The sequence below is a fragment of the Molothrus ater genome, chromosome 2 (genome assembly GCF_012460135.2).
Source record: "Molothrus ater isolate BHLD 08-10-18 breed brown headed cowbird chromosome 2, BPBGC_Mater_1.1, whole genome shotgun sequence".
Taxonomy (NCBI): domain Eukaryota; kingdom Metazoa; phylum Chordata; class Aves; order Passeriformes; family Icteridae; genus Molothrus; species Molothrus ater.
Genome location: NC_050479.2, coordinates 75,793,694 through 75,814,839, shown reverse-complemented (window position 1 = coordinate 75,814,839; position 21,146 = coordinate 75,793,694). Strand labels below are relative to the sequence as shown.

Sequence of the window (21,146 nt, the reverse complement as noted above, 5' to 3'; positions counted from 1 at the left end):
AAACTCCTTGCATTTTGTACAATTTCAAAGTAAAGTTAGGAACTGATATGTAGAGATAATTTGTGATTGTTGACTTAGATGGGATTTGTGGATGGTTAGTACTTCTAAAATCAGACTTTAGTTGTGCAGACTTGAACCACACAGAGAGGTAAAGAGATTGAATCATTAACTGTCAATGATAATCATTAATTATGACTGTGAAAATATGTTTTCTTATGAGGGAATGATTGAAGCATTAGGAAACAACAGTTACCACCAATAAACCCCACTTACAGTAATTGCCACTTCCCCCTTTCAAGGACTTTAGGGAGTACCTTTCTGATGAAGCTTTCACCTGCACATGAAAGCTGTAGGATACAAGTAGATCATTGTGCCATGTAGTTATTTTGTGCAACAATGATAGAATGGAGGAAAAATAACTTCTTTGAACTTATGGGATATGTCTGGATCAGAGTAATCTAATGCAACGTCAACCTGACCAGGAAATTATTATTAACATGCTTTAATTTATTGCTATGTTGTGATTCATAATGATTTGCAGAGTATCTATCTTGGACCTCTTTGTGTTTGAACGATGACATTTCCAGTAATCTTACCTATTTGGAGCATGATCTGCTTTTGGTTTAATCATTTGGTTTATTTTATGAGATCAGATGGTACTGTGGTAGAAAACAGTGTATAAAATTTTATTTACGACAAAGAAACACAAAATTAAAATTTTAATAGCATAATTTCTGAAATGCATATAACCAGTTAGTTCAAAAAGCACTTCAAGTCTAAAGCAAAATTTCTAATATTTCATTTGCAACACACTAAGTATTCATTTTTTCTATGTCAAATATTTACAAACTCTTTCAAGTTCCTGCAGCTTTTACTATTTGGTCATATAGAAGAACGATTAAAAAAAATTAATTATTTGATGTGTTCATCAGTTATTACCCTGAAGAACTGCAGTGACAAGAAGAAATGCTTACAGTGCAATGCTATTCAATGATACAAAACTAATACTAATTAATTAATTCGTAGGTTCCAAAGATTTTCAGTGGGAATTTGTTCATGGCTTGTTTGAAAATGCAATTTATGGAGGTCGTGTAGATAATTACTTTGATATGAGAGTTCTTCGGTCCTACTTGGAGCAGCTTTTCAATTCACGAATCATTGGAAGTTTAAATACCAGAGGCAAGAAGATGAGTACTTTCCCATGTTCCATCTCTTTACCGAACTCCTGCAGCATTTTGGTAGGTACACATCTTCTATCACCTAAAAATTATTCTTTTTCAATAATTATTCTTGAACTATTTCCACAAAGAAAACCCGAGTTACAATCCCAAGGATACATCTGTTTCTTCAGAAAAGTATCTCTTTTGTGTGGAGCATTAACTCTGTCAGTTTACTCCTCTTTTTTATGGTATCTGATTGGACTGTGGTGCAGAGCAGCCTAGCTATGAAGAGTTGTGTAAAAGAAATTGGGTTAATTTATGACAAAGATATAATTATGTTTTTATATAATTAGTATATTAACATAAAAGTATTTTTTAAAGACTGCTAAATATTCCTACAACTTCTGGATGAAACAGGAAAATCTGAATAATACCTTCTTGCTTCCAAAATGCATCAACGTTCTGAAATCTGTTGAGAGGCCATGGAGGGTATATGACATTTTATTTGGTGATAAATATGGATTCTGATTCTCCTTCAGTATTTCTCTAGTGTAAAAGAGAAGGAATTCAACAGTCTAAACAACTGATGTCCCCCTGTCCTTTCACAATAGAATTATTTTTGTTACTGTGATTAGGATTCACTTGCATTCTAATGGAGGACTCCAGACTAGACCTCTAATATGAACAAATATAAATAGTATTATCTCAGTTAAAGTAAATTGCTGTGATTTGGCATTCTTTACCTGGATTCTGACTGCTCAGGTTTGGTTTAGGTTTTTTTTACTACTTTATTATGACCATTATTTTTTATTTTCTATAGATTGCTGAGTTAATATCATAAAAACAGAAGGGACAAACAGACCAGGCTGGTCTCTGTTCTTGGATATAATATGGTCAAGAAGACGAATCTTTTTTTCTAGCCTGCACAGCATTTAATATCTCTCGATATCTTATATGATTATGTATGTAGGAATTTATGGTTCTGTGTCTTCAAGTAGTATTTCCTCAGTGTCTGGTGTAGAGTTCTGCTACTCTTGTTATCTCTGAAGTGAGATTCCATGTTAAAGTGCATTGTGCATATCCAGCACGTGCTCCTGCAAGCAAAGACAAAATGCACGTGGCACATAAGCAACAGGGTGTAGCCAGACTTTCACATTTTAAACATTTTTGACTTTAAATCACAATAAAAGAGATGTCCAACACCATTAATCTACCTTAGTCTGCAAGGCCTCTATCTTGTTTTGTGCAGCAGAGCATCACTAGTGACTTACATTGTAACCACTATTGATGCTATTCTGCATCTCCAATGATTATGCAAACTTATTTTTATCTAAAGTATTTCACTTTCTTTGAGTGAATATTTTTGTAGATTTAAATAGAAGTCAGTGCTCTTAATTTTATAAATATGTATTATACTCTTATTAGAACCCCAAATGCTGAAGTATTTTTTTCTATATTGTCATTAATCTTGCCTTTAAGTTTTCAACAGAAATATTGTACCTACTTTTCAGGGACAGTCTTGGTGTATTTCTGTTTTCATTTTATAGCATCACTGTAATCAGAATTGCTTTTTTGTCTTTTAGAGTGGAAATGTTATATAAAAGAAGATTGGTTCTGATAAATAAAATGAAGAAATCTATAAGATTATCATAATACGTCATGTCTTATGTACTTAATTTATTATTTGTGTTGTGCTTTGTATTTAATGAAATTCTTTTCAGCATATGCTGTTAATTTTCATGAGTGGAATAAAAAGTTCCCTCTATTCTGTCTATTCTTTTCTTCTTATGCAGGATTATCGTCATATTATTGAAAGCCTCCCAGAAGATGATAAACCTGACTTTTTTGGCCTTCCAGCTAATATTGCTCGTTCATCACAGCGTATCATCAGTTCCCAGGTAAAGTTAGCATTTTTCATTGACCTCTGAATCTTTTCTGCAGCCATTATAAGATGAAGAACTCAACCACCTGTTCATAAATGCCATTTCCATAAGAAAGTCAGTAAATTGGTGTATTTTTAATTATTTTGATTTTTATCTGTAGAATATTTTATATAATAACATATAATCTTTAGTTACAAGAGTATTCATTTAGAACTTAAATAAACAGATAATTATTGAGAAAGTTTCCAATAATATAATTCAGTTCACATTGAAGAATGGTACGATAGTTTTGCACATGGAATATGGGTAAGATTTTATGCTTTTGCTGAAATAGAAATTCTGAAGAATTTTTCCAGAAGTTCCAGAGTTCTTCCAATGAGTCAAAAAATTCCATTCCAATTAGAAATATGATTTTTAAGTGAAATCTGGATGAGAGCATACACTTGCTGTATAGGTGCAGTTAAACAGTACAAATCTTTTAAATACTCATTAACATAGTTTATTTGACTGGTAAATTAGTTTTGTCAGATAATGTGAAAGTTGATGGATTTGAGACTCTTAAATAAGAACTGTGAAGTGAGGTGGTCTATATATCAAGGCTCTGTGTAATTTTCTGCCCAGCCCTGGTGTGATGTCTTAAGTACAGACAAATCATAGAGGGGAAAAAATAAAATTATAGAATCATAGGTTGGAAGAAGTGTCTCGGTCCCTCTGCGAGCCTCTCAGGAGCCCTGGGCCAGTCCCGAGTCGGCAGACACCGGGGAGGGCAGCCCCGACACGGCCGACAGCGGGGAGACACTGTCTGTGTGTGCCCCGAGGGTGCTGAGGGCACCTGGGCTGGGGGGAGACACTGTCTGTGTGTGTGCCCCGAGGGTGCTGAGGGCACCTGGGCTGGCAGGGAGACACTCTCTGTGTGTGCCCCGAGGGTGCTGAGGGCACCTGGGCTGGCAGCAGGGAGACACTCTCTGTGTGTGCCCCGAGGGTGCTGAGGGCACCTGGGCTGACAGCAGGGAGACACTCTCTGTGTGTGCCCCGAGGGTGCTGAGGGCACCTGGGCTGGGCGCCTTTGCAGCACAAGAGACACCAGAGACATCGGTAGAAGAGAAAGGGCCGACTCTTAGCGGGGGTTAATCCAAGGTTTTATTAGGATCCCAAAGGAGCTCCTGCGCCTCAGGGGTCTCCTGCCGAGAGCCCCGGGAGATGTCCGAAGGTCACATTCCAAGGGAGGAGGAAACCAAAAGTAGATAACATTTTACCAACCAATAGGTATCTCTGAGGGATGGGAACTGGGGGATAGACATATAGGGCAGCGTATGGGACTAGGCCTGGGGGGCTGACCCCTGGCCTCTGGCTAATCACTCGACAACTTGGACCAAAACTTCTGGATGGGGGGGATGGGATGCTGAGTGACTGACAGAGAGCCAGGGTGGGGGTTTAGGGATGATCTCATCCTGGGAGAGGGATAACACACGTAAAGGGAGGGGAGTACAGTCTGAGATAAACCATTTGGGAAAAATATAGGAATACAAAACAAAACTATTTCAAAATATTACAAAATATAAAAACGCACTACAACAAAGAAGCTTCAGTGTTCATCTGGTCCAACCGTTCTTGGCAAAATCAGTTGAAAGTTCCCTATAACTGGAATTTCCTATGAATTCAAGACTAAGATTTGCAGTTTTTAAAAAAAGTATGTAATTGTTTGCTCACAGTCACTTAAAAAGGGCTTCAAGCAGAAATTTCCTACTGGTAAGAGCTCTGATCTACTGAAAAAAAAAGGAAAAGCCTTGGAGTATTGCATTTGTTGCTAATCAAATACAGTACTGGTAAATTTGTTTACATATTTCTTCTCACTTAAATCCATAGCTATATTGTCAAACTATTTGTGGTTTCTTTAGAACATGCAAACATAAAGACATGTAAAGACAAATCAGTAGGATGAAGGTGCATAAGGTAATAGGATGAACTGAATAACTTGTCTAATACAAAGCTAATGCATGCTCCAAGATTAAACGTATCTCTCTTTGATTTTGTCTTAAAATCATTTACATAAACATCCATTTAGATGCTTTTGTTTCTCTCAGATTCACTGTAGACTGCTGATTATTTTTATGATTTCAGCTGGGCTTGCATAACTTGTTAAAATCTGCAGTTGTTAAAAATGCTAATATTTGAAAATCAGAATAGACTCAGAGTTACTGTGTGAAGGGAAATAGATAATGAATGCATTTATATGTAAACTCACATTCTGCTGAACTGCTCTGCCATAGCATTGATTATAAGCTATAAACTATGGGTTATAATCTTGAAAATGTGAGACTGCTCTAGTTGCAGTTCTGTGAGATTATTTTTTTTTGTCATATGAGATATTTTCCCATCCTTCCGATAGCATTTTGCAGTATTTCTTTACGTCTTAGGCAATTTAACTAACAGAAATGCTAAATTTTCCTTAAGCTGTGTGTATTCCTCACTGTGAATTCTATTCCCTTTTCATTTGTGACAGTTTGGCAGATGTTTTAGATCCCTAGGTGATCCCATGGTTCGCAACTGGAAATTCAGTAGTTGTTTTCTAGCAGGAGTGTTTCTCAGAAATCCATTACCAAGCTAAAGGTAATGAACAAGGAGAGTCAGAAATCAGTTGATACCAGCTCAGCTGCCATGTCTCTAGCATTAGAAAGGTGAAATGTAGTACCATGTCCACTACTTCACTGATTCTCTAGACTTTCTATGAATAGTATTAATTTTTCATGCCTAGAAGTGATAGCTTGTGTTGCTGCAGCAACACACTTTAGTAGAAATAGGCTGCAGCACAGTGCAGCGTTTTGGAGTCATGCAGATATCTCTTCTGTAACCTATGCATTACCAGTGTTTGTGCAAAGCCAAAACATCAATAAAAAGAAAGGGTCTTTTTTTCAGAAATTTTGCAAGTGTTGTTGTGTTACTATATTCACAGCTTCTTATCAGCAGAGAACTTTTCTTGTTTAAAAGATGAATATCGCTAGTATTTTTTTTACTCTGGCAATTACTAATTGATTTATTAGAAATTATGTCTTGCAGTATTCTGTAGTGTAATTCAGAAAGAATTAATATTGAATGCATACAGGTAAACAAATTTTACTTAAAAAGACATGATCTTTTTAGAAACATGACTTAATGTTTTTTTCTGAATGATGTGCTTAGTTGCTCTAAGTAGATGAAGATAGGTGGAGTTTTAGAGCCTGGATTTCCAGAGTTCACTGTGTCTCTGTTTCTGCCTCACCTGATATTAGAATAAGCCTTTGACACATCTCTTATGATGAATATGGTCATGAATATTCTCTCATCTCTTGCTATGTTCTCTTTGCAGAACAGTGCATTAAAACAGAAAAAATCTTCACTGCCAGTGCAGCTGCAGGAGTCAGTGTACCTCATCCTACCTGTTGTACACCAGTAGAGAGTTTCTGTACTGCAGCTCAGTTTCCTCATACTCAGCAACAGTCATCACCACTTAGTTACAGTCATGCTCCTTCCTCCTGATCTGAGGAACCCTGTATTTTGCCTGCATATTGGCCCATATTCAGGTGGTCCAGCTCCCAGTCTAAGTTATAACCAATGATTAGACCAATCAAAATATGTGGAGCTTTGCTTTAGGCTTCCTGTGCAATGAGAAGAGTGTGCAATTTAGCTATCTCTCCAGTGACCTTCTTGCAAAGTGGGCTTTTGGTGCCAGTGGACTCATCACTTACTCTTAGTTCTGTGCTTTTATGAATCCTTATCAGTAAATCTCATCCTTCATTGTAATTGTAATAGAACTATATGTAAGTGTCATCCTCAAAATAAAATTTAATCTATGTGATAAATAGAATTTTGACAGATTGAAACAGACAGACCTGCATATGTATTTTTAAACCTTGGAAGAGCAATAAGAACTATCCTGTTCTGTGCAGGATTTACCATACCTGCAACTAATATGACTTATTGCCAGTAACCACCCTAGGAGGATGAAATGAAAATGCAGAGGCATTGTTTTGTCTCCTTTCTTAGCACAGCAGACAGCAGACATATTCACTGCAGGCACTCTAGAGAGTGTAGCATGTGCTGAGTGATCCCAACAAATCCTGCCAAATGCAAATGACTGCAGCCTGTAAGTAGTAGCTATATATGATCAATCAACTGGGTAATCTAAACATTCTTCAATAATGCAGTAAATTATTTTGAGAAAAAAGACAATCAATAGCTGGCAAGTTGCAGCAGATTCTTCAAATATGACTGCCAATGTTAATAAAAATGACTAGCACGTGGTTTGCTCATTACTAGTTTCTGTATACAATACAATGTTTAATAATTCTAATAATATGTTGCCTCAGGAATTCTATGTTCTTTTACACATTACAGTGCTTCACAGAGAGTATCATATGAGACAGGTTAAGTCTCAGTAAGGTTGAAGATTAGATTGTTTTTGATATTTTTGTAAATGAATGAGTACTCTCTCACATTATTATGCAAAGATAAAGGATAGTTACAATCTCTCTATACTTGGACAGCATCTTGATTCTTTCATGTCCACCATCCCAGTGACGGCACAAGTGGAAGACAAATCTGTGGATTTGCAGTAGCTTTTTATTACCTCCTGAGGTTGATTGTGCATGCCTAGTTGAACTTGCTCTTTAAAGTTAATGGAGTACTATCTCAAGTGAGTGGAACCCCGTGCTGGAGCAGGGAAAGACAGTGAGGAGACAGAGACAATGTGTGATGAACTGACCATAGCCCTCATTCTCTGTTGCTCTGCACTACTTGGATTGGAGGAGGTAGAGATTTCAGGAGTGAAGTTGAGCCCAGGAAGAAATGAGGGATGGTGAGAAGGCATTTGAAGATTACTTTCTCATTATCCTAATCTGATTTGATTAGCAATAAATTAAATTAATTTCCACAATTCAAGTCTGATTTGCTCGTGATGGTGACTGGTGAGTGATCTCTCCCTGTCCTTGGCTCGACCCATGAACCTTTCCTTACATTTTCTTTTCCCTGTCCAGCTGGGAAGGGGAATGATAGAACAGTTATGGTGGGCACCTGGTGGCCAGCCAAGGTCAACCCAATACACTTTCAAAATATGTAAGGACATCAGAGATGTAAAATAATCCTTTGGGACTCATTGCTGAAGAGTCCACAGACTGTAGCTTCTCACCAAATTTTCAAAGAAATAATACAAAAATTATTTATTTGTAGATTTTATATGAATTAAACTTTTTCAGGTCTGAATACTTATAACCTAAATATTAACTGGGTCCAAGTTCACTTCAACTGAACTTGCTGGAAATATTTCTCGTCCTGTATTTTGTCCTTTGTAATTTTATTTGCTTTTCAACCAGACCAAACTCCTCTGCAGTTTAGGTAGTTCAGATTTTGCAACAAAATTACTTGCTTTAAGAACTTTTTTCATACTAATTTTATAGTCTCAAATAGAATCCAAATTTATATATCATTTTCTGTGACAGGGTAGAGGATACAAGGTAATTTATTTTTCTCAGATTTAATTTTTAAAATTTTCTTTCTTTCTTGGAACTCACAAACTTCTTTTATTTACAAGAACAGACATATTTTTTTGGCTAGTCACTACACATTGGCAGCGAAACTAATATAATAGAAAAAATATTCTAAGGGTGATAGTCATCTAACAAAGCTTTATTGTTCTCAGAGTTATGTGCCTAATCTAATTGTCATCTAGACTCCCTGTGTATTAGAGTCCAGCTCCAAGATACCGAATTCATACCTGCCAGGGAGTGAATTATGTAGATGTGTGAAATCATGTTTCATTCACTGATATTATCTTCAGTTAGTGTTTTAATATTTCTTAAAATACCTCCTGTGTTAACACCAAATACTTTATTTAGATGTTATTCTAACATTTCCCACAAGTCAATGGTATTTTAAAAACAGATATCGTGGAATTAGAGTTTATCTTTGAAATACACAGAAAGGTTTTGTTAGATTTCTAGTTCAGCTCTTAGAGCATATTTTGTTTAAATCCTGCTGGAATAGTCTTGTGATGTATTTATTGATTCAAGCATCTTCAAATTCCCCTGACTGATATTGGAATAATTTCTTATGAGTTTGTTTTTCTTTTAAGTATTTAGGTACTGCGATAGAAAAATATGATAAGCCAAATTCAAAGCCAATTGAAATTAAAACAATGAAACCCCAGTGTAATACCTCTCAACTAGCTTCAATCACATGACTCTCATCCACCTCTTCTTAGCTAGTCATCCATTTTATTTTTTGTTACTAAGGAAAGACAAGCAGCTACAGGGAATAATTTGTGCCAGTCTTAGATAGGCATCTAAAATAAAGGAGTGAATCACCTTTTGGAATTACCTATTTCTTTCCATTGACCTTTGAGTCAAGCTTTGTAATAATGTCAGCAGCATTTCTAATACTCATATAATTAACATTTTAAAGAGTATTTAAGAGATTAAAGAAAATACCTATAACTATGAAGTGTTGCTTACTCAGAATACAGGAGGGTTTCTTTTCTTCTGAAAACTGGACTGCTTGAAAAATTAGATTTTTATTGGAACAGGATTTTAAAAATAGTTGTTTTTGCCATTTCCACATTGAGTATTGTAAGAATGTAAATATAGTTGTTACACTTGCATATCATATCTAAGTATTCAATTTCAAATTGAAAAGTTCAGGATTAGGAAGTGAAATTGCAAGCATCCTAAAGTATGCAAGTTATTGTGTTTGTCTCAAAAACAAAAGAGGGATTTTATTAATTAGTAGACATATTTTTTGCTTGTTTTATTTTCCAGGGCAGTGAAAGACCAACACATTTCAAAATTTCATTTGTTCCTTACCAGTTTTATTTCGTTCAACTGCTAAAGCAAGTGAATGGTTCCCACCATTATGCATCCTCAGTCAAGGCTATCATTCACATTAATGGCAGAGAGTGTGCTTGTGAGACTTACCTTGTGAGACTTGCCCACTGTCTGCCACAGTGCTAAGAGTGCACCCAATCTCCTTGTTGAGATCATTGATAAAGATATTGAGCAGAATTGGCCACACTTCTGAGCATCAGGAGCACCATTGGTGAACAGCCTACAGCTGGACTGAAGTCCTTGTTAGCGTATGAGTGTGTTCATGTTCTTTGCATGGGCTGTTTATTTCCCAATATTATCTGCTCATTTACTTCCTACACCATGCACAGAGGCCTTAGAAAATATGGTTTTATGTACCCTGCCTCACTTACGTTCTCTTACATTCGGCCAATGCCCCATGTTTTCTTTGAACTTTTTCATATGTGTTGAAACCCATTTCACCTCTAATTGTTTCCTTCTGGTCTTATCTCCAGCTGGGCTTTGGCTTTTCTAATTTCATCTTGAATTGCCCAAGCAGGGCTTTCACTGTCCTTGATTTTTCTTCGTATATGTTCCTTATTTTTTACCTTTCAATCCACAGAGGTACTCCATGCTTACTCAGTCATTTTGCTAAAAATCTTGGCCTTTTTACACAATGACTTGTTCTGAAGCTCATTCAAAAATAGTCTTTTATTTCTCCTTTTTAATCAACTGAAATTAATATTCTGTCCACTCTACTGCCTCAAATTTTCCCTCTGCTTACTATACTGTATCATATTTTCCCTCTCCCTTTTGGCCATTAAGCTAGTGTCTTATTTCCTTAAGTCCAAAATCTTAATTCTGCAGTTTACTTCATGGCTATCCTCAACATATATATAATTATAAGTATTAATTTTAACTGTGTTTGCAATATGGGCTGTTAACCAGCACTTCAGAAATTTCCTTCAGTGAAGTCATCATTAATAATACAGCTTTTTCACATATATTTTGAAATGTAAAGATGCAGAGTTGCAAATAATGGTATTTAGAGGGCTTCTGTGACTAAAAGGTAACTCTTAATTTAAGATTTTATAAGATGTAATTCCCATGAAAAAATTGTTGATGCAGTTCTTTGATATAGTATGATATAAAGCTTGTATGTTTTTTCTTAATCTCAGTAAAAATCTCATCTTGCAGATCACTGCTATAAATATAAATTTGTTTTTGTGCCGAGCTCCAGTGCACAGTATTATACTACAGAGAGTATTTAAAAATGCCTAGGAATGATCTGTGCCTGTATTCATACTTATTTTCATGTGGGAGGAGTGACTGATACCCCAGAGGGGTGTGCTGACATTCAGTGAAACCTGGACAGGCTGGGAAGTTGGGCAGAGGGCAAGCTAATGAAGTTTAGCAAAGGCAAATGCAGGGTCCTGCACCTGGGGAGGAAGAACCCCAGGCACCAGCAGAGATTGGGGGTGACCTGCTGGAGAGCAGCTCTGTGGAGAAGGACCTGGTGGACAACAAGCTGTCCATGAGCCAGCAGTGTCCTCGTGGTGCAGGAGGCCAGTGGGATCCTGGGATGCATCAGGAAGAGCAGTGCCAGGAGGTCAGGGGAGGAGATCCTGTCCCTCTGCTCTGCCCTGGTGAGGCAAATCTGGAGTGCTGTGTCCAGGTCTGGGCTCCTCAGTCCAAGAACAATGAGGAGCTATTGGAGGGGGCTCCAGGGAGGACTATGATGCCTGGGGGACTGGAGTATCTGTCTTACAAGGAAAGGCTGAGAGAGCTAGGTCTGTTTCACCTGGAGAAGGGACAACTGAGGGATTTTATCAATGTTTACAGATACCTTAAGGATGAGTATCAAGAAGATGGGGCCAGAATGTCTTCAGTGGTGCCCAGTGACAGGACAGGGGGCAGTGGGCACAAACTGAATTACAGGATGTTCCATCTGAGGAAGAACTTCCTAAATATGAGGGTGACATAAAACTGGAAGAGGCTGCCAGAGAAGATGTGGTTGAATATCTCCTCTTCTGGAGATACTGAGAACCTGTCTGGAGGTGATGCTGGGGGGCCTGCTCTGGGTGAACCTGCTTTGGCAGGAGGTCCTGCCTTTGACTAGGAGGTCCCTTCCAACCCCAACCATTCTGTCATTCTGTGATTCATACCATGACATTTCATACTCATCATGAATGGCAGCTGAATCATTTGAAAACTTGAAAGATTGTTCTAGCAGAAAATCGACATAGGGAATTAATATTCACGCATGACATCAGCATGACTTAGAAATTATGGTATCCTAACAATGTCAAGTTTAAAAATCAGGCAAAAACATGTTGCTGAATTGAATACTCCACAGGAATTAGTACTAGCACAGAAATCTCATACTGAATCATAGATGGGATTGCTTAAAGAGAAACAACAATTTCTTTAATGAAATCCCTCCGAAATCAAAAGGACTAGCTAATTGACCCTTAGTGTAGTGACTAAACACAGTATTTATTTAAATAAATACTCTTGCTCTTCTGTCTGTACTTGAAAATGAGAAATTTTGTAGGAAAATGTTACCTTTTTTATAACTATTTTTATTATGTGATGGATATTTCTCAAGCTAAAATTAATATTAAACTAATAATGAAGAACAGTGTAGAGCAATCTAGTAAAGTAGACAAGGTACAAAGCAAGGTCAGGAAACATGTAGCAAATTTTGCCTCATTAAATGTAATTGCAATGATCTCACTCACTTCAATAAAACAGCTTTTTACAATTCTTTTTTTGTTTTTTACTTGGTTTCTGATGTGCTTTTATTTTCAGCAAGTCACTGGCTGATTCTGTATCTCTTCCTGCTATTCCTTGCATATCCTTTTACTTCGGTTAAAACTGCTCTCTGTCTTACTAAAACTAATCAGATATATGGTTCCAGTGATGCTTTTTGCCTTGTTTCTGAGAGCAAGATGCAGAAGATGTAAGGGAGGGTGTATTAGGACACTGGCAACTCTCAAATTGCAGGATCATGCTTGAGTTTGTACACCAAAAATCCACAGTTGTCATTACCCAAGTAAGATTAAAAAAAAGTTAGGGTATGTCCACCCAATATTGCAGTCATACATCTGACTGCAGAACTTCTACTGTATATAGAATAGGTGGGCTGTGGGGTGTGATTTTTTTTCAAGGTGCAGCTGTAATGATAGCTGTAGCTTCTTGATTGTTTATCAACAGACACAATTTTCTCTTTCATAATCCAGCTCAGCAGGACTCAGAGCATGAATTTTATATTTACTGTTCCTCCATAATTCTAATTATGCCACATAGAGTAATATGTGTATAATTATTGAAAAGTATTTTCATTATTGAAAAGCTGTTTGTATTATTATTGAAAATCTTATGTTATTACTATAGATTCCAGATGAACATGAATTTATTTTCCTAAAATAATTTAGCAATTATATAACCTTTCAATTGTTCAGAGCATTTAATTGCTGACATTTATTACATCCCGCATCACAAATACATGACTAACAGCCTCTAGTAGAAATTGATGAGTAATGTCAACCTGTATTTATTACCCTGCAACTGAGAGATCTGAGTACTTAAAAGGAATTTTGATATATGGGGTGTATTTTGAATACACCTGTGGTGATGCATGAAAGAAATGTGCTGTGCCATTAATGGAGTGGAAGCCACAGTACTGTGCTCTAACAACAAGAGGTAGAAAACATCTCTTTACCAATTTAGTGAATCAATGTAATGCTTCAAATAACATTATTAATTCTCATAGGACTGTTGCTGTGTATATGAAAATATATTTGTGGTGCTCTGCATATGAGAAGTTTTTTCTCTTCAAAAAAGAAGCTGCCATTTTCCAGTCTCCTTAAATTTTGTCAGGGTGTGTGATTAGTTAAGGTCAGCCACCTCTTCTGGCACTCCTTTTAGCTTCATGGTCTCCAGGTAATGTGTATCCTGTCGACCTCTATGAAGTAAAGCTCTTAGTTATTCTTTAGGAGAAGGTTCATCTTGGGCTTGTGCTGTCCATCTACAGCATGCTGCTGACTTTCTTCCTTCCTCCCCTGAAGCCCTGCTATACAGAAGGTCTTCCTGTTGTCAAAGGTATATGATACATGATCCTTTTCTGTATAAAGGAAGATAGAGGTGTGGTTAATGTCTTTGCCACGTTTACTTTGTATTTGATTGAGAAGGCAGGTATCTGTTGTAGAGAGTCCAGCCCTACTTCTGATCCTTAATGAGTGAAAGTGCAGCTTTGAGGTGGCCCTGATGGAACAAGAAAAGAGCATGCATAGACCTACACTGTCTCTTACTGATCCACATGCAGTAGGAATGATTTGCTTACAAGTGCCATTTAAGTACCTTCATCCTAACAGCATCCATGGATCCTGTTCCTGCAGAGGGGCTAAGGGACACTTTCAGGCAGGGACTGAAAGTCAGAGAGGTTTCAATGCCAGCTGAGTCTTAGGCTGCGTTCTCAGCAATGAGGGAACAGCAGCCCAGCTGTGAGAACAGGATGGAAGCACGTAGTTCTGGCAGAAGGGATGTCACACAGAAACCTGCTCCCTCTTGTGACACAGTAAAGACACAGTTGCCCTACACTAATTAATACTTTCACAGTATTTACCAAAGTAATTAAGCTATAGCTTCATATTTTACTTTGAGCTCTAAAGTCATATAAAACCAGAAATATCTCCTTAAACAGCTGTGTACAGGGATATATTGTTTCATTCGGAGAAATTGAGTGTAGAAATGGGTTCTGTGCTAATACTACATCCTTTTAAAACTGGTAGATGGCAGTAGAGTATCTGCTTTGACATCTGTAGATTTACAGAGAGGACTTTGTGTGATTTTGGTACAAAAATAAAAACTCTTTTTTATATGTTCCATAATCTTGAAAAAATAGCAGTTATCTGACTAGCAAATCTTTCCGGCTTTGAATTCTTAGAACAGTAATCATACTGAGTTCAGAAATGATCTGATTTTTTTAATTCACTGTCAGAATTTCACAAGATATTTTTGACTGTATTACTTTCCTCTTTTTCAAGTCTTAATAATGTGTATAAAATTTGATTTGATTCTTAACTTAATACAAGTCTTAGATGTAAGTCTGCATTTATTATTGTATTTGTGAAATAGCATTTTTTGCAGTAGTGTGAATGACTGAAAGCAAGACTTTTTCTTCATCTTGTGCATGAGTAAAGAACAGAAATAGATTTTTGTTCCTAGAAATGTCTTGTCTAAGTTTCAGAGAAGGAAAAGTTAAAATCTGAACATTTCCTCATTTTTATTTGTTTCCATGAATTTTAATTTTCCGGTAAAACATGACTTTTTTAGTAGTCTCATAGGAAGTTGCGTGGGAACATTTATTATCTTTATAGCTTTCCATTTTGTTCATTATCTTGCATAGTTTCTCTAGATACACATGTTTTCTACTCTAATGTGCTGGTCAATATCATAGCAGCATATGTCTGTAGATGCACCCAAAAATGTGTAATAGATTAAAAAGCTGAGATACACTAGTAATTTATATCTTGGTAAATAAATATTGACATTCTTAGTTTGACAACCCCACCTTTCTTAATATATGCAATTTGTATTTTTCTCTGCTGATAACTCATACAGTGCATGAATTTTCTACTAAGAATAGAGAAAATACTTGGTAGCATTTTCTCTAGTCTGTTCATCAGTATTAGAGTTATTGTTCACAAATAAATTGCTCTATTGAATTTTTTTATATAAATACTATTGTGATTAGTTAGCCTTACTTAAAACAGACAGATTCTACCAAGAATTGTGATTCTGAATAATCTCCTTGCCCCTCTTTTAATAGACCATTTTTGGTGATTGCTTTTATATTTTTATTATCTCTCTTTTCCTATCCCTCTCATATTTTTAATGAAGGTACTGTTTTCCTGCCTAGTGGTAGATTTTTTTTCACTCTTCTCATTATTCAGAACATTCAGATTTGCATTTGGTGTGAACTAGCACAACATGTAAGAGCTTTTAGTGTATAATATGTAAAAAGAATACATTGCAATAACAAAGGAGAACATTCAAAGGTTAGGTGTTGTAAAAGTACTCTTACTTTGAGTACCCTGTATTATACATCTGTGATTGAATTTTCAGTTCACTTAATACTATAAGTACATACCTGGGTTAGAGTGCAAAGGATAGGATTCCACAGACCTGGATGAATGCATCTGTGCTGGTCACTTCTGATCTCATTATGTGCTCGTAGAAACATCATGTTTAAGGCAAGCTTAATATAGAGTTGATTATAGGCTGACCTGATGCTATTGTATATATATTACATTGAGAGAAAATTCTTCTCAAGTTTTGTAGCTAGGTTTCCAGGAAATTAAATTAAAAGCCTCATTCTAATTTCCATGGCATAGACCCATCTGTCTGAGGTACCTATGTAAAGAACTTAGTTTTCCTATGTGCTCAATAAGAGAACCTTTCAAATGAAGTTATCCCACTTAAGATCTGTCTACTGATTATTTAGGGAGGCTAAGAGGCTAAGGTGATAATATTGGAGTAAGTTTTAAGTAAGCTTTAGGTAAGGGTGAGTTTGTGCTTGCCTAATGTGACTGTACAGTGCCCTCTTTCAACCCAAGAGTTGTTTCATCTTCTTAAACACAGATTCCTAATCATATTCCCTTTGTCATCTGAACCAAGGTCTCCTTCCTTCTAGGTACTTATCTAGTCTATGTGTTTATTCCTGTCCTGTGTTTTAGTTTTCATATAATCCCCTGAAATGTATTCCTGATAGTCCTTTTTCTTTTAAATCCAGTTTCCCTTCCAAATCAAAACTTATTTCTGTTGCCTGGAGGTGAAAATACTTAAGTGGAGCAATTGCAAACAAACCACAATCCTTTGGACACTTCTGTGATCCACCTGAGAATTCTAATAGCATGATATATCCCACTCATGGTTTTATTCTGGTCCTTCCCAGTATTAACACATTGGATGAACTGTAAAGAGTTAAAGATGTTACATGAACATTTGATGAAGATCAAATGTTACAATGATCAATGAAGATCATTGTATGTTACAGTACTCCAGAACACAGAGAGTTAAGACTTGGTTTCTTATGGTTCTGTACCTTTAATTTAAGTGTTTAAATTTTGATAATGATAACCCAATATTTTTGAACTACTTTGATGACATACACAAAGCAGAAACACATATAGGCACACTGAAGGAAAAAAATAATTCAAATAAAGAATAGGTACTGTATTTCCTATTTAAACTATATTGGCAAATTTTATAATTAGATAATTAGAAACAGACAGCTAACACTGTATAGTAGAGATAGAAAAATACTTTAATTACTTGATCTTGCAGTCACTACTTCTCAAACTCATTTCAGCTGTATGGAGATACATGTTTGTACCTCTAAAGGCACTTTGAAAATGAATACCAGAGTTAATGTTTTCAATCCCCCATATTCACAAAGCAATCATATAAACATTTTTCAGCTTTATAGTATGCACTATATGCAAGTTTATATGAAATACTACATACTGAATTACCAGTTAAAGTGTATTTCATATAAATGTTTTATTGCTTAGCAAATGATGGCAGGCAACTACCCAAAAACAAATTAAAAGATACAAAACTATAGCTAAAAGAATGATATCTGGAAGGCACAAATGTGTGTTTATTATCTGTATTGCTTGTCAGAACATTTGCATATGTGCAGAGTGAAAATGAGGAAGAATAGCTGGAATGATAAAGATACTATGATCAAAACATTCATCAGAGAAATTAATTTTTTGCTAAATTAAACAAGAATCTTTTTTGATATACACAATAGCTGGGGCACACAAAGGATTATGAAAGTTTAAAATTAAGTTATGAGTATGAGAGGGTAAAATGTTATTTTATGTAACTGAAGCTATAAAGAGCAGTAGCTCGTATTTTCATTTTAGCTACCAGAATACTGCCAGAAGCCCTCTTAGGCCTTTGCATACACTGCTGCTTTTAAACCCAGATGAGGTTTGGCTTTCCTTACCTGACCCCAACACAACTGAGCAATGCCTTTCTACCCCTGCTGGGTAGTATATCCTTGTGGCCATTTTCTGTGGGGGACTTCACTACAGCTTTCAGCTTCCTTGCGAGGGGAAGAGGAGGGGCAGGCACTGATCTCTGCTCTCTGGTGACCAGTGACAGGACCTGAGGGAATGGCCTGAAGCTGTGTCAGGGGAGGTTTAGGTTGTCTGTCAGGAAAAGGTTCTTCAATCAGGGGGTGGTTGGGCACTGGACAGGCTCCCCAGTGGAAGTGGTCACAGCCCCAGCCTGACAGAATTCAGAAAACACCTGGTTTGACTCTTGGGGATGTCCTGTGCAGAGCCAAGAGTTGGACTTCAGTTATCCCTGTGGATGCCTTCCAACTCAGCATATTCTAGGATTTGAGGTCACTAACTTCCTTTACATCCATGATGATCTTCTGTCATGATTGTTCTTTGACTTGCTTATCATGCTTGTTTCCTCTGCATCAGAAAGAACTGGTTTTGTGCCTTGAGAATTTTTTTCTTGAGGATTGACCAGCTCTCTTGGCCCCCTCTTTGCTCTCCAAAACAGTTGCCAGCTGCTTCCTGCTAAAAAGATCCCTGACTAAGCTGAAATCTACTCTCCTACATTCTGGGATTGTGATTCTACTACTGCCCTTAAATTCTTTTTTCAGGATTTTAAACCACAGTCTCATGGTCAGAGCTCGTTTATAGAAGTTAAAATGATGGTTGGGTGTACTATCATCTTGTAGTGCTTCACAGTCCCTATCAAGGCTGATAAATAGGAAGGAGAGGTTTGCTTCAGTGAAAGAAAATGAAAAACAAAAGAAAGCACTTCATCATTGCACATCTTTCAAGACTAGAAAATAAGTCAAATCCCAGCAGAAAAACAACTTGACTTTCTCCCTCCGTCTGTGTTACAATTAAATAGTCCAGACCTTCTGAATGATTAATACATTTTTGCTATGAAGCTTAATTCTTTATTGTCAAGTGAAATAGGAGAGAATTAATAAGTTGTTCTCTAACATGCCTTGCAAAAAATACTCTGTGAAAAATAACTAAAATTTAATGAAAATGTCTCAAAAATACCAGGGGGTTTATATACAGTTTAAGAGACAGACTGCGATATCACTGAAGAATTTTAATTTCAGTGGTCTTTGTTCCAAATGTGTGTATGTATTTTATCAGTTGATTTGTAAACTTACTAGGGTTGCTAACATTAAAAGGCAGTTGTACCTAATGAACTAGAAGCTCCCCTCCTTTCTGGAAGGTTTGCAGTTATTTTTTAAATTCATGCTTTGTTTTTTTAATACTTAAGCATTTAAAGAGGTTGAGGTGGCATGAATATGTAAATAAGAGATCCCGGTCAGATCAGATTGAATTTTATTATAATTGTCTTAAGTTTCGGTGTGTGATAGTTATTGTATGTATTTAGTAACATACTTTGGGAGTTTGTTTCCCCTTAAATTTTTAGTTACAGATGGAGCCTAGTTAAAGGCAGAGCTTGAGCCTAGTTAAAGGCAGAGCTTGAACCTAGTTAAAGGCAGAGTTCAAGTTTTGTCCCTAAATTTTGTGGAAAAGAGGCTTTTTACTTAATTATGCACCTCATTAGTTTTTAAATTTTAATTGGACAAAGACAATTACTATGATAAGAAAATATGTAGGGCTTTTTTTACGTTTAATATGAATGAAGTTCAGGTATGTTTTGTTCTTGAATATGGATATTGTTTCTGTTTTGATCAGACCATGATCAGTAATTAAGTATGCAGGAAAGGATAGTTCATAGATAAATTGAGGAGTATTTACTATTGTATGTAGTGTATGGCATTTTTGTGCTAAAAGAAGTTTGTTTATCTTTCTTCAAGAATGCATTTGTATTCTCATCACTCAGGTCATTTCACAGCTTCGGATCCTGAGTAGGTCAGTAACTGCTGGCTGCAAATTTGACAGAGAAATATGGTCAACAGAACTTTCTCCTGTTCTCAACCTATGGAAGAAGCTTAATCAGGTAGGACTGTACCTAATTTGAAAAGATGACTTTTTTTTTCTGGTAAATACATTAAAATATAGTCTAACAAATTATCTCAAGTGTTGAAACATCAGAAGAGAAAAACTAAATTAAATGCATTTGAGATAGAAAATACAAGGTTAGGTGCATAATTAGCTGTGAAGTCTGTATGTGATACAATAGACAATCACCTTTTTTCTCCATATGGAGGTGAGACTAGACTCAAAACATAAGACTAGCATCCTTTGTGTGTTTCCAAGAAAAATGCTAATGCACTTTAGATTTTTATTTAGTCTCTTCATTTATCTGATATTCACAAGGTAATGTTTAATGATTTCAAATACAATGAAGTATTAATAGTGTTGAAATATGATGTTAGCTTTAAACTGAAGTTCATGAAAATCCCCTCTGCAGTATCCAGTATCACTCCCTTTAAGTTCCTTTGTTAGTCTTGCTTAGTTCAGTTTGTTGGTGTTTTTTAACTTATTTTGTAAAGCTTGGTTTCCACCCATTGAATTCTTATTCCAGGCATACATTTAGATATGATGTGTGTGAATGCAGACACTATGCACGCTTGGGAAGGATCTCTCCCACCTCATGCTAGGTGCCCACTTGAACATTAGGCCATTATTTTGTCTCCTCAATGATCAAGTAATAGATCAAAGATGTTGTGGCCTAAAACTATGTCTGGTACACACCCACACTGTAATGGGAAAAACCTTTCCCTTACTCAAATAACCACATACATAGAAGTGACATGAGGTACATTAGAATATACCATTACATTTTGAAGCATCTCATTGAATTCTCATCTAATCCATGCTAAGTGGGTAGGTCTAGGTTAGATATTAGGAAATTCTTTCCTGAGAGGGTGGTAAGGCTCTGGTACAGGTTTCCCAGAGAGCTAATGGATGCTCCATCCCTGAAATATTCAAAGCCAGGTTAAATGAAAAGCCTGGTCTATGGAAGGTATCGCTGCCTGTTCAGGAGGGCTGGAACTAGATTATCTTTAGGGTCCTTTTCAACCCAACACATTCAAGGATTCCATATTATCTTGAAGTTTCTTTGATTTTCTAAAGGTTTTATGCCAATAGCAGATAATTAAATTAATCTTTTGAATATATCCTTTAGAATAGGATGGCTTTTATCCTTTTATATCTTATGAAAGGATAAAACCTTTTATAGATTTTATTTTTTGTGTGGGGGACATTTTCTTGGGTGTTTCAAAAAAAATTTGAATAATAATATTTTTATCAAAATTAGTT

At 36.2% G+C, this 21,146-nt stretch overlaps 1 protein-coding gene across 1 annotated transcript in view; it reads left to right on the top strand.

The window, feature by feature from the left end:
* The window catches only part of DYNC2H1 (dynein cytoplasmic 2 heavy chain 1), a 143,509-nt gene that overhangs the window by 89,441 nt on the left and 32,922 nt on the right, over positions 1-21,146 (top strand). Inside the window, 3 exon segments of the mRNA XM_036382349.2 lie at positions 1,027-1,238; positions 2,954-3,058; positions 19,765-19,881. Of these exon segments, the coding sequence (XP_036238242.1) occupies positions 1,027-1,238; positions 2,954-3,058; positions 19,765-19,881 (434 nt within the window).